The sequence below is a fragment of the Scyliorhinus torazame genome, chromosome 3 (genome assembly GCF_047496885.1).
Source record: "Scyliorhinus torazame isolate Kashiwa2021f chromosome 3, sScyTor2.1, whole genome shotgun sequence".
Taxonomy (NCBI): Eukaryota; Metazoa; Chordata; class Chondrichthyes; order Carcharhiniformes; family Scyliorhinidae; genus Scyliorhinus; species Scyliorhinus torazame.
In genome coordinates this window covers 61262457-61275977 of record NC_092709.1, presented here as the reverse complement: position 1 = coordinate 61275977, position 13521 = coordinate 61262457, and the positions used below count along the sequence as shown (strand labels likewise).

Genomic DNA, 13521 nt, shown 5'->3' with positions numbered 1-13521 from the left:
TTGCTGGCACACAGTAAACATTCCGATTGTTCAGGCTGTCCCCAGTGATGGCTTTCCTTCGCCGTACAATATTCCTAGTATTTTCATGGTGCTGAATTCTGGTATATTCACCAATGTTACATGTTATTTTACCAGAAACCCAGTAAATAACAAATAAAGAAAGTACAGCATACAAATCAAAATAAAAAAGTATTTTCATCTTGTCATCTTACCAACTAAAGCACAAAGAGTTTGAAGTGCATGTATATATGCTGTGTGAATATGTGCTTTGATACATCATGCCCACAAAAAGTACTGATTACTCATTTTTAATTTAAGAATCAAAAATACAGTTAGCCATTTGGCCAAATCTAGTGATTGTTAAATGTATTAGGCTACAATGAGCCATGTTAAGGATGGGTAATCCAGATGTTTAGCTCTATTAATGCTGTAAGCAATATACATATTCAATGCCATATGTTATTTTTGAATTAATCTAGAAAATAGTAGCAAAGGAAAAAGGAGTCCTATATATCTGAATTAATTAATAATTTGCCAGTACAATTGCAGAGAAACACGAACTTCTAATGTTAAACTTTAAACTTTCTTTCAAGAAAATCTACTTCAGGATAATATTTCTTTAATATTCAGATAAAACTTTATATTTTCTTTTCAGACAGCAGTAGTGCAGGAACCTGGACATTGAATGTTTTATGGAAAATGTGCGGCATTGATGTGCATATGGATCCCAACATAGGTAAAAGGCTTAATGCCTTGGGTAACACAATGACAACTCTGACAGGTGAGGAAGAAATTGATGACATCGCTGACCTGAACTCAATTAACGTGGTTGACTTAACAGATGAGGATGAAATTGACAACGCGTCTGCCACTGTCGTGACTGTAAGTGAATCAATAAGGCTGTAAACCATTATATAATTGAAGCTATTTCAACAATTGTTTCCGTTGGTACGCAGGCTAAGAGCAAATGTATCTTTCTGAGTTTCATAAAAAGTTTTAATTGTCATTGAGTGATGATGGAGGTGTTCACTTGGGACTGGTGTAGCAATCTGGTGAGGATGGGTGCAAGAATTCCCCCTTTTTCCTACTCTTCAGTTGGTTGTAACATGGTTTTTAAATTTATACGGTGGTCATGAATGTACTGTGTTGGTACTTAACCAGTTACGTGATAATTGTAAAGAACTCAGTGCAACAGGCTTTCTTGAGTTTAAACACAAAAGGAATTATTTTTTACTGTGCTAAAAACCCACCCGAGTAAAGATATTAAAATATTTAAAAAGGTAATACTCATTCCAACCATCGCAACACATGCAAAGTTACAAAGTAGAGAAGATTAACTTTTGGTCAAATGAAGATTTAATGATAAAAGACAAATAAATAGAGAGTTCACTTTATGAATCCTTGGCTGCTGTTCGTAACTGAAGGAGTTCTTTAAACCGTAGTCCTTGGTCTTTTCCTGGAAATGCAGCTTTGAAATTTGAAATCTTCTTTAGAATTTCTCTGTTTGTTATCCATGTTATGATATAAGCAGGCAGAGTTTACTTTAGTAGAGAGAGAGGCACGTTGCTTTGTTGCTGCCTTCAGATGTCCTTCCTTTAGACTTCTTCCCCAAAAGCAAGCAGGGTATTGTAATAAAATACATTTTAAGATGGTGATCTCAATCTCATGACCTTTCTTTCCAAAATGATTTAGATATTTCACAGAAGGTAATTGATTAGCTCTTAGCTGGACAGACATTGACTAATAAATAAATTTTATTACTGTCCCAAATACCCTTGTATGAATCTTTTTTCTATTCATTCCTTTTTCGCAGCCCACCATAGAACATATAATTTGTGTTTCCCAGTCAACTTAATAAGTTTTCCTTGGATATCATGCACTTAGTGGATTCTGGCTGTCTTAATATAATTTAGATTACATGAAGAGCATTTGAGACAATGTAAAAAACCTTGTGGTTTTCTTCCACACACTCAATCATCTATTTCTTCCCCATTGCTTGCAGTAATCATGAGATAGTGCTAATTTATGGAAAATTTAAGTTGTTGTTCAATAAATACATTCATTTGAAGCACTGTAGCTTGTCAGCTTTTTATGTTTACAGCTCATTAGTTTTGAATACTGACAGCAAGAACAGATAGGACTATTCTTCGTACATTTGTTACAGCTGTAAACTGTAGTAATGCACAAATTAAAATCTGTTCATCTAATTAAAGTCCAGAAATTGCTAAACCAAATCGCCCTCCTTTATTATTCAGAATACAGATGAAAACAATTTGTAAAGCAGTTCCTTGGTCTTACCCTGTACACTAGCAATACTCTTTTCTGGCAAAAACTTTGTCTGGTCCTGAGATTAATCACCCACCAAGTTTTAACTGTTAAAAGCATCCTAGTTTTGCTCTTGCCATAGTGTATATAACAGTTAAACATATCTGTCAGTCCAAATTAAAAAATGTTCTCCTAAATTATGTTTTGTGCTTTAGACCAGTTGCACTCAGTTATCTAAAATTTATATGTAAAGCTATTTCAACGAAACACTTGATTTGTTTGTCTTTCTGCATGCTGTAGGTTTTGTTGTGAAATTGTACATCACTTGGGGCCAGCAACATTTTCAACTTTTTTAATTCTCTCCTCAACTAGTTGAAGTTCACCATCTAATTTTATTTTTATAGGAAGCTTATGACCATCGAAGACAGGGCACGGCTGGGAGCCAAGCTACAGATTCAAGAGGAAGAAAGTTTGTCAAGCGTTTAGTGGACATCAGGGAATTAAATGAACAAGCTAAAGTTATTGATGATCTAAAGTATGTTTCTGTCTATCTATCATTAAAATTCTCACATCCATCTTTAAAAATGAGCATGTCTATGCAAACCCATCAATATAATTGAATTATTTGGCTCATAGATTCCCAACAATAGCTCAAAATATTTGCTGCAAGTTTTGTAATTTACCATTTTTCCTTCAGTGATTAATTTCTAAAGCCCAATTCAATTTTAACAAAATAAACATCAAATTTTCATATTTTACAATAATGTGAGTTACTCACTTAACTATGTTTTAATATCCTAATTGCAGCTTTTACTTGAATACTTGGACTTGATATTTTGATGTAAAACTTCACTGTTAATTAAAGGCAAGTCCTGTAGGTGTGGCATTGCACACAATGTCTCAGTTATCAGAAACATTTAGACAGCCCGGCTGCCCAAATATTTCTTCTTGGTTTCCAGCAATATCTATTCTGTTTTTTGAATAAAAGCTAGAGGCACTAATTACAGAAATTTAATCAGGCAAAATTTATAGTGCAGTTCCGAAGAACTGTCCATTGATTTAATTGGGAGTTATTTTGCACTGTTCGCACTGATGACAAATGCAGGCACAAAATTTCTTGAGAATCAGAAATGAGGGGCGCAATTCTCCCATTGGGAGACTAAGTCCCAACAGCGGAGTGAAAACCAGAGTGTTTCACTCTGGCATCGGAGGCCGCTCCCAGCCCCCTATTCTCCCGTCCCCAGGGGGGGCTAGGAGCGGCGCCGCGTCATTTACGCGCGCCGGGCCTTGCTGCCGCTTAAAAGTGGCACTGCGTAAATGACATGGCCGGCGCCGCGTAGATTACACCATCCGTGCACGCGCAGGTTGACCGGCGCCAACCCGCGCATGCGCGGTTGCCGCCCTCTCCGCGGCCGCCCCGCAAGAAGATGTCGGATGGATCTTGCGGGGCGGCAGAGGAAAGGAGGTCCTCCTTCAGAGAGGCCGGGCCGCCGATCGGTGGGCACCGATCGCGGGCCAGACCCCTTTTGAGTCCCCCACCCCCCCCCCGGTGCAGGAACCCCCCTTTCCCCGTGCCCACAGGCCGCCCCCCCCCAGTGTTCCCGCGCTGTTCCTGCCGGCAGCGACCAGGTGTGGACGGCGCCGGTGGGAACCTGTCGTGTTGGGCAGGCCGCTCGTCCCATCCGGGCTGGAGAATCGCCGCTCGCCCGTGGCGGGACCCGCGCAGCGCCCCGGCGATTTCCTCCACCCTGCGTGGGGGGGGAGAATTCCGCCCGAGATTCTCGCCACAGAGATCTTTGGCTGGATTCTCCGATTTGAGGCGATATCCGGAGAAAGTGTCTGGTTTACGTCAAAAAAATTGGTGAGGCCCCAGCACCGATCCTCTGTGAAGGGCTAGCAGCTGCGCCATGTAAAATGCACGGCCTTCCCGATATAAACGGCTGGAGAATTTTTCGGGTCCATGGCATGGTGACGGTCCATGGCATGCGCATGGTGACGATCTGCGGCGTTCACGCTGTACAACATGGCGCTGGCCGGGCGTGGACCCGGCATGCCAGATAGTGCCCCCCTGGACACCCCTAGCCACCCCGGGTTCATGAAAACTGAGAGCACACGTGTCGCGTGGAACTCAGCTCATCAAGGATGACCTTCAGGTAACGTCCTGAGGCCGTCCCAACGGCATGCGTCATATTCCTCGATGATGCCGTTTTGGAGGGGGTGGAGCATCTGAAAACAGGCGCCGTCCCTGATTCGGTCATCAACAGGGATTCTCCACCCGATCACCGATTACGATATCGGTGTCGGGCAATGGAGAATCCAGTCCCTGATTTCCCCATTTTCCACATCACTCTCAGGTGATGTAATCAAGTTCACGCCCACAAAAGGTGAGAACCTCATTTTTATACATTTTAATATATTTATAAATTAATATAGGAACAGGAGTAGGCCATTCAGCCCCTCGAGGATGTCCCGCCATTTAACAAAATCATGGTTGATTTATGACATACGTCATAGATCATGGGACTTTGGCCCACATCCCTTAATCTGTTTGCTTAACAAAATCTATCTATCTCAGATTGAAAATTAACAACTGACCTAGCTTCAACTGTCATTTGTGGGAGAGAGTTCACTTCTACCGCCCTTTGAGTGAAGTCGTTCTTCCTAACATCTCTCCTGAACGATCTGGCCTAATTCTTAGACTATGCACCCGAGTTTTAGAATCTCCAACTATTGGAAATAGTTTATTTTTATCTATGCTGTCTTTCCCTGTTGACAGATTGAATACTTCGATCAGATCACCCTTTAACCTAAATTCTAGTGTAAACTGGTCTAATTTGAGTAATCTCTTCTCGTAACTCAAATTTTGGACACTAAGGGCAATTTAGCATGGCCAATCCACCTAACCTGCACATCTTTGGACTGTGGGAGGAAACCGGAGCACCCGGAGGAAACCCACGCACACACGGGGAGAACGTGCAGACTCCGCACAGACAGTGACCCGAGCCGGGAATCGAACTTGGGACCCTGGAGCTGTGAAGCAATTGTGCTAACCACCATGCTACTGTGCTGCCCTATATCTAGGACAGAAGGCATTTTTTAGATTAGCAAAAGACAGAAAACCGAGCAGTCCGGAGTTAGATTTTAATACCAGGCCTTGGGTCTCTTGCTTAAGAAAAATAATAATTGTCTGCTGTCAGCAAAACAATGTGCAGCTGTATGCTTGTTTACATCGTATGACCTTCTGACTGTTTCATACAGAACTTCTTGACTGAAATAAGGCTAAATATCCATCATGCTTTGCCAAGTGCCTAGTTCCATGAAATATAGTCAAGCAGCTGGTTAAAATGAATAAAGGGTATTAATGCAACTAATCCGCCAACTAAAGTCCCTTCTACAGCCTGTTCCTGTCGGATCCTGGGCCTCATTTACACCAGTACTGTTATACCATACCCTATCTCTGCCCCTTCCATTATTACTGACAAATATCAGGTATTTACCAGTAAATGAAACCTTATATTCCACGTCCATACATGTACCAAACTTCAAATTCTTCCTCCAAGGTTTTGACAAATCCGGTGTTAGAGCCAGGTGAGAAGGGATCAAATTGTTCCCCATTTTTTCCCTCTCCTGGTTTGTAAAAGACTTTTTTGAAAATACTGTACTTGCTAATTCAATGAGTGTTTAAATGTTTACTTGCAGTTTGTATGCCAATGCGCACACAAAGGCACACACGCAAATAAAGATTACAGAATGGGAAGGATGTATTAACTAAATTAGAATCTAGAGAAATAAAAGGGGGATGCATTTGATGAAACAGCTGCTTTCAGGCTGGGATTTTGCAGTTTTCCCTCGGAGGCCTCAATGCCTCTAATTTAAAGATGTAGACAGCTGATTTTGGCTGTTCTCCTGGATAGAGGAGCAGGGTGTTGCTCCAAGGAGTCTCTTGTCTGTAGCAGGGGGCATCCCTTGGCAGTCATGGTCAGCAAACAGGGTTCGAAGCTTGCCAAATGGATTGTAGGCCCCTCGTTGAATATTCCAGCTAATTGCCTTGATGCCTTGTCAATGGAGACGTGATATGTGGTTCATTCATATTTTTCTGAAACCAATGTTGTTGATGAGTCTTTGTAGACGTGGGGCTGAATTCTCCACTGTGATGCCGGTTGCAAGAATTGCAATTGGGTGGAAAATAGCGTGCAATGGAAAAAATGCTGATTTGCACCCAGCGCCGATTCCATCGCCATGCTCTGATCCCTCGCTGGCGCTGTTATTGAAGTTTGCGCCCTGCGCTGGCGGGCCCATGCAAAACTGTCATTTGCATAGATTTAAATATCATTAGCGGGTTGGACATTGCATGCTCCACAATGCTCTGCCCCTCTTAGGCAGAGGTCTCGCAGGCGCGAGTTTGTGCAAGTATTTACAAGTGGGGCCTGGGTGGCATGGCTGTTGAGTGGGAGGCTAAAAAAAATCTCAAAGACTATCAAAAATTGTCGCGCTTGCTGGGGGGTGCCTGGGCTGAGGGTAGTACCAGGTAATGACTTGGTGCCATGCCCGTAGACTCAGGGTGTCCCCCTTGGGATGGGAGTGGCCTGGCTCATACCATTGCTGCAATATATGGCTTTAAATTAGTCCCGTTGCTGCTGCTTACAGGTCCTGGCTGTCGACACTGCTGACTGCTCACTGTGTCCTGTGTATGTCCAGAGAGTCTCTGGCGATATGGGAGCCCACCCAGGCTACCTATCTGGAAACCCGCATACCTCTGCGATATCATCAAGGGGAGAGGCGTGGCCAAGCTCAATCAGTGGCTCACCAGGTGTAGGCACTCCTCAGAAGCGCTGCCCACTGCAGAGCAAGCAGGGGATAGCAGAGCTCACCCCAAACAAAGGGCACCTGCACCATGGCCTTTGGAAGCCCCTCCTCCCTGGTTCTCTGCCCCTCTCAGGGAAAAGTCCTCACCAGTGACCCTCACCCCTTAAGATCACCAGCTGGTGAGGTTGGCAGCACTGACTGCCTCTGCCAACTTTTCTCAGGTGCAGTTCAGGAGGCCGAGCTCGAGTCTGCGGCCCACCCTGGAGATGTCCCTCCTATCCTCATTGGCATCAAGCAGTGGATCTACTACAGACTCCCAAAATCGGGGCAGGTCTTCTCTGAGCCATCTTAATGGCTGCAATGAGTGTGTGGTGAGTGGAGTGCTTAAAAACAGCTCCAACTGTCAGGCTCTTTAACGCTAATTCTGGCTCCAGCAGTTACACCTCTTGTTGGGCCGGGAATTGTTTTCAATTCGTGACGGCCCATTTGCATACCCTGATAGTTCTGAAACAACAGACGTACTTACCATAGAAAACACAAGAGGGTAAGTTCTTTCAAGGCAATAATCTGATGTCCAGATTATTATATTCCATTGGAGAGCCTATCAGATTAATCGGGAGGATCCTATAATGGGTGAGGAGTGAAAGAGTCACACAAATTGGAGGAGAGGAAGAGAGGGAAACAGAAACTGCTGCGGGAGATGGAAAGTGAATAAAAACAACTAGCCGAGCAAGGGAGAGAAAGACACATGAACTAGGGAAGAGGGAGAGAGAAAAACAAACATGAGAGAGCGAGGATCATTAACTGGGTAAGGAGGGAGAAACACAATGTAGCGAGGGAGACTTAATATCAGCCTATGGTGTTACCTTGTGTAATATATTTTATAGGGACAGGCTGTTTTGACGCTTCTCTTTGAGGAGTGAGCTCAAATCCCTGTATTGGGCTTTGGGGTGGAGTGTGAGAGTCAGTGAATTGAATTTGTTTTACTTTTGTTTTCTTTACTTCTTATAACTTGCAACGTATTGTGGGCAAGTGTCATGTGATCATAGAATCATGGAATTTACAGTGCAGAAGGGGGGCATTCGGCCCATCGAGTCTGAACCGGCTCTTGGAAAGAGCACCCTACTTAAGCCCACACCTCCACCCTATCCCCCTAACCCAGTAACCCCAGCTAAAATTTTTGGGACACTATGGGCAATTTATCATGGCCAATCCACCTAACCTGCACATCTTTGGACTGTGGGAGGAAACCGATACACCCGGAGGAATCCCACGCAGACCTGGGTAGAACGTGCAGACTCCGCACAGACAGTGACTCAAGCCGGGAATCGAACCTGGGACCCTGGAGCTATGAAGCAACTGTGCTACCGTACTGCCCTTGATGCTGTGCTGATTCTATGATCAAGCATCATGTGAGCTGTCATGTGATTGCACTTCATTCTAAATGTGTTTACTTAAAGAGGTTCACCAGACCCTATTAAGAATTTGAATTTGCCTAGTACTTCACCCCCTAATTTATCAAATTCCAAAAATAAATTTGCCTAATTCACATAGTGATACTGAGGGCATATGAATGAAAAGCGATGGGAGAAACTTTGGATTACCTCATGGAAATTTTATCATTCATACATTTGAAGCAAAATCTTACGTGCTGGATGGTTTGTTTTAAAATTTATAAAAGGAATAAAAAATAAAATCATATTTCAATTCAAAATTCAATAAGGTGTTTAGTGTGAGACAGAGTAATGACCTTGCTATAAAAAAATAACTTTGTATGATATGTATAACATTTTTCTAAGCTGAGTAGAACTTGCAAAGCACAGAAATGCATAAGAGAGGGGTGGGGAATTTACTGATTCATTCCTTGGACTGTCAGCAGATGGAGCAAATTGTCCCTTGAGGTTGCCAACTCTAGTTTGATATATTCCTGGAGATGCAGTCACATGATATTTGATGAAATGGCAGTCCATCAATTAATATAAACAGAACATTCTGGAAATACTTCGTATTGTGTGATGGAAGCTTGTCAACTTTGTTCCTCTCTTTACAGATGCTGCTTGATCTGCTGAGTATTTTCAGTATTTTTTGTTTTTATTTCAGATTTCCAGCATCGGCAATACTTTGCTTTTGTCTTTAGAATGATGTGTTTATCTTAAAGAACTGAGAAGACTATGTAGAATCTCAATGTCGTTCAACTCAACCAAGTTAATAAAACATTTGTATTTTTACAGAAAACTTGGTGCAAGTGAGGGAACCATAAACCAAGAAATTCAGCGTTATCAACAGCTGGAATCTGTCGCTGTTAACGACATTCGTCGTGATGTTCGGAAAAAATTACGCCGATCCAGTATGAGGGTGAGTGAATTATTTTTCCCTCAGATGTAGTATGTGCTTTCTGGAAATGTTTTGGTTAAATCTTGTTTTTCTGTGTTTGTAAAGAAAACAGCATGAAGGCCGAAATTATGTATTTGGTATTTTTCCCATGTCATTGTATTGTAATCGCTATCCTCTGCTCTCTGATTCAATGATCCATGGACCTTATTGTTTCCTGCTGTCACTTATGTAAATTCAATTGTGATTCTGCCACACTGTCCTGTTTTAACTGGGTAATCCAATAAGGTTGCAGTCTCTGTACTTAGCTGAATATGGATAAACTCAGTGTAGCTCTCCCACTGCCTGAAGCATAAAGGTACACGTTGGTGGAGTTGTCAAATACTTTCAGGAGACTGTTGGCAGATTGAATTGCTCGTTGGCTTAATTCAGTAAACCGAGAGCAATAGTTAGGGCAGTTATTCAGAGTGACAGAAGATGGAAGGTGGTGTCCACAAGGATCAGTGCTGGGACCACTGCTGTTCACAATTTAAATTAATTATTTGGACTTTGGAATCAAAAACACAATTTCTTAATTTGTGAATGATATAAAATTTGTGTGAGGGGGTATGGGGATAGGGGGAATAGAGTCAATACTGAGGAGGACTGCAACAATTTACAAAGACGTGAAGAAACTTGTAGAATGAGCAAATAATTGGCATATGAAGTTCAATGCAGTTAAATGTGAGGTAGTACCAGCCCCATCCCACAGCTCTTTTATCAGTACATCGAGGACTATTTTGGTGCTGCTTCATGTTTCTGTCTGGACCTAGAAAAATGTATTAATTTTGCTTCCAATATCCACCCCTCTATCACCTTCCCACGGTCCATCTCCAACACTTCTATTCCCTCCTTCGACCTTTCTATTTCAATTTCTGGGGATAGACTGTCCACTAATATCCATTACAAACCCACTAACTCCCACAGCTACCTCGACTGCAGCTCTTCATACCCCACATCCTGTAAGGACTCCATTCCATTCTTACAGTTCCTTCACCTCCTTTGCATCTTTTGCAATGATGCCACTTTCCAAAACGGTGTTGCTTTGTCTTCATTCTTCCTTAATAGTGGTTTTCCACTCACTGTGGTCAACGGGGCTCTCAACCATATCTAACCCTTCTCCCGCACCTCTGCTCTCACCCCTTTCCGCCCCTCCCAAAATGAGGATAGGGCCCCCCTTGTCCTCACTCTTCCCCCCCCCCCCCCCCCCCCAGCCTCTGCATTCAAAGAATCATCCTCCAATTCTACCAAATCCAGCATGATTCCACCACACATACACCTTCCCCTCACTCCCCCTGTCAGCATTTCACAGGGACCGTTCTCTGGCCACTCCTCCATCACAGCCCACCTCACCCTCTTCCCAAGGCACCTTACCATGCAATTGCAGAAGGTGTTAACGCCTGCCCTTTACTTCCTCTCTGTCCACCATCCCAGGGCCTAAACACACTTTACCAGTAGGCAGCGCTTCAACTGCCCTTCCTTCAATTTGGTCTATTGCATTTGCTGCTCCCAATGCGTCTACTCTACATTGGAGAGACCAAACGCAGACTGGGTGACCGCTTTACCGAACTCCTCCGGTCCGTCCACAAGCAGGCCGCAGACCTTCCTGTCGCTGCCATTTCAACTCACCGTCCTGCTCTCGCGTCCACATGTCTGTCCTTAGCCTGCTGCAATGTTCCAGTGAAGCCCAGTGCATTTCATACAAACTGGAAGAACAGCCCCTCATCTTACAATTAGGCACATTGCAGCTTTCCGGACATAACGTTGAGTTCAACAACTTCAGATTGTGAATTCTCTCCTTCACCTTCACCAAATTTTTATTTCTATCAATTTATTTTCTTTTTCTACCTCACCATTGTCCCCCCTCCCCCACCCCACTTGGGCCAACTGTTCCTCATTGCCCTCTGACACACTGCTCACCTTTGTTCTGCCATTCACACATTCTAATCTCTATGTGCCACTATCAGCACTCTTCTTAGCCTTAAACACCCCCATTTACATTCCTTTTGTCTTTCTGTCCATGACATTTGTGTCAATCTTCACCTATCACTGGCCCCCTATCCAGCCCCATGGCTTTAACCCCCCCCACCCCCCGCACTGCAGTATAAATCTGACCCTATTTCCAGTTCTCTCTAGCCTTCACAAAGAGTCATCCAGACTCTTAGGGCAGCACGGTAGCATTGTGGATAGCACAATTGCTTCACAACTCCAGGGTCCCAGGTTCGATTCTGGCTTGGGTCACTGTCTGTGCGGAGTCTGCACATCCTCCCCGTGTGTGTGTGGGTTTCCTCCGGGTGCTCCGGTTTCCTCCGGGTGCTCCGGTTTCCTCCCACAGTCCAAAGATGTGCAGGTTAGGTGGATTGGCCATGATAAATTGCCCTTAGTGTCCAAAATTGCCCTTAGTGTTGGGTGGGGTTACTGGGTTATGGGGATAGGGTGGAGGTGTTGACCTTGGGTAGGGTGCTCTTTCCAAGGGCCGGTGCAGACTCGATGGGCCGAATGGCCTCCTTCTGCACTGTAAATTCTATGAAAACGTTAGCTCCCTTCTCTCTCCACAGATGTTGTTAGGCCCACTGCGATTGTTTTTGTTTCAGATTCCAGCATCCACAGTAATTTGCTTTTATCTTGTATGTGAAGTAGTACAAGTTGGTAGGAAAAATAGGGGGGTCACTTGTTAGTTGGTGGACTTGAATCAAGTGGGTAGTGGAACAAAGGGATCTTGGAGTACAAATCAGTAAATGTTGCACCACAGGTTAGCAAGGCCATTAATAGAAAAAAATCAAGCATTGCCTTTATTTCTGCAGGGATAAAATTGAGAAGTAAGGAGGTTACGTTGAACCTCTTAACGAACTTTAGACCACACTTGGGAGTGCAGTTCTGGTCTCCATATATAAGGATATAGCGATTCTGGAGAAGTGACAGAGAAAATTTACAAGGCTTTTCACTTGAAATAAGAAGGCTTGAGGAGTGACTTGGTAAAGGTCTTTAAAATTATGAGAGCTTTTGATAGATTGGATAGAAAGTGAATCTTTCCACTTGTGTGGGAAGAGCATAACTGGATTGGATTGGATTGGTTTATTGTCACGTGTACCAAGGTACAGTGAAAAGTATTTTTCTGCAAACAGCTCAACAGATCATTAAGTACATAAAAATACGTAATGGGGCAACACAAGGTACACAAAGTAACTACATAACACCGGCATTGGGTGAAGCATACAAGGGTGTAGTGTTAATCAGGTCAGTCCCTAAGAGAGTCGTTTACGAGGTTGGCAACAGCAGGGAAGAAGCTGTTTTTGAGTCTGTTCGTGCATGTTCTCAGACTTTTGTATCTCCTGCCCGATGAAAGAAGTTGGAAGAGTGAGTAAGCCAGGTGGGAGGGGTCTTTGATTATGCTGTCCGCTTTCCCCAGGCACGGGAGGTGTAGATGGAGTCAATGGATGGGAGGCAGGTTCGTCTGATGGACTGGGCTGTGTTCACGACTCTCTGAAGTTTCTTGCGGTGTTGGGCCGAGCAGTTGTCATACCAGGCTGTGATGCAGCCAGATAGGTGACCACCGACACAAAATTGTGACCAAGGTATCCGCAGAAAATACAAAAGAAAATTCTTTACCAAAAGAACAGTGAGAATGTGGAACTCTCAACCATCAAAGAACAAAGAAAAAAGAAATGTACAGCACAGGAACAGGCCCTTCGACCCTCCAAGCCCGTGCCGACCATGCTGCCCGACTAAACTACAATCTTCTACACTTCCTGGGTCCGTATCCCTCTATTCCCATCCTATTCATGTTTTGTCAAGATGCCCCTTAAATGTCACTAACGTCCCTGCTTCCACCACCCCCTCCGGTAGCGAGTTCCAGGCACCCACTACCCTCTGTGTAAAAAAACTTGCCTCGTACATCTCTAAACCTTGCCCTTCTCACCTTAAACCTGTGCCCCCTAGTAATTGACCCCTCTACCCTGGGGAAAAGCCTCTGACTATCCACTCTGTCTATGCCCCTCATAATTTTGTAGACCTCTATCAGGTCACCCCTCAACCTCCTTCGTTCCAGTGAGAACAAACCGAGTTTATTCAACCGCTCCT

At 43.8% G+C, this 13521-nt stretch overlaps 1 protein-coding gene across 10 annotated transcripts in view; it reads left to right on the top strand.

Annotated features, from left to right (window-relative positions):
* kiaa1109 (KIAA1109 ortholog) overlaps nt 1-13521 on the top strand; it is a 626997-nt gene that overhangs the window by 473290 nt on the left and 140186 nt on the right. For all 10 annotated transcript variants that reach the window (XM_072495716.1, XM_072495713.1, XM_072495719.1 and 7 more), the window contains 3 exons: nt 656-882; nt 2670-2800; nt 9303-9426. In XM_072495716.1, the coding sequence (XP_072351817.1) occupies nt 656-882; nt 2670-2800; nt 9303-9426 (482 nt within the window). The remainder of the gene's footprint in view (nt 1-655; nt 883-2669; nt 2801-9302; nt 9427-13521) is intronic.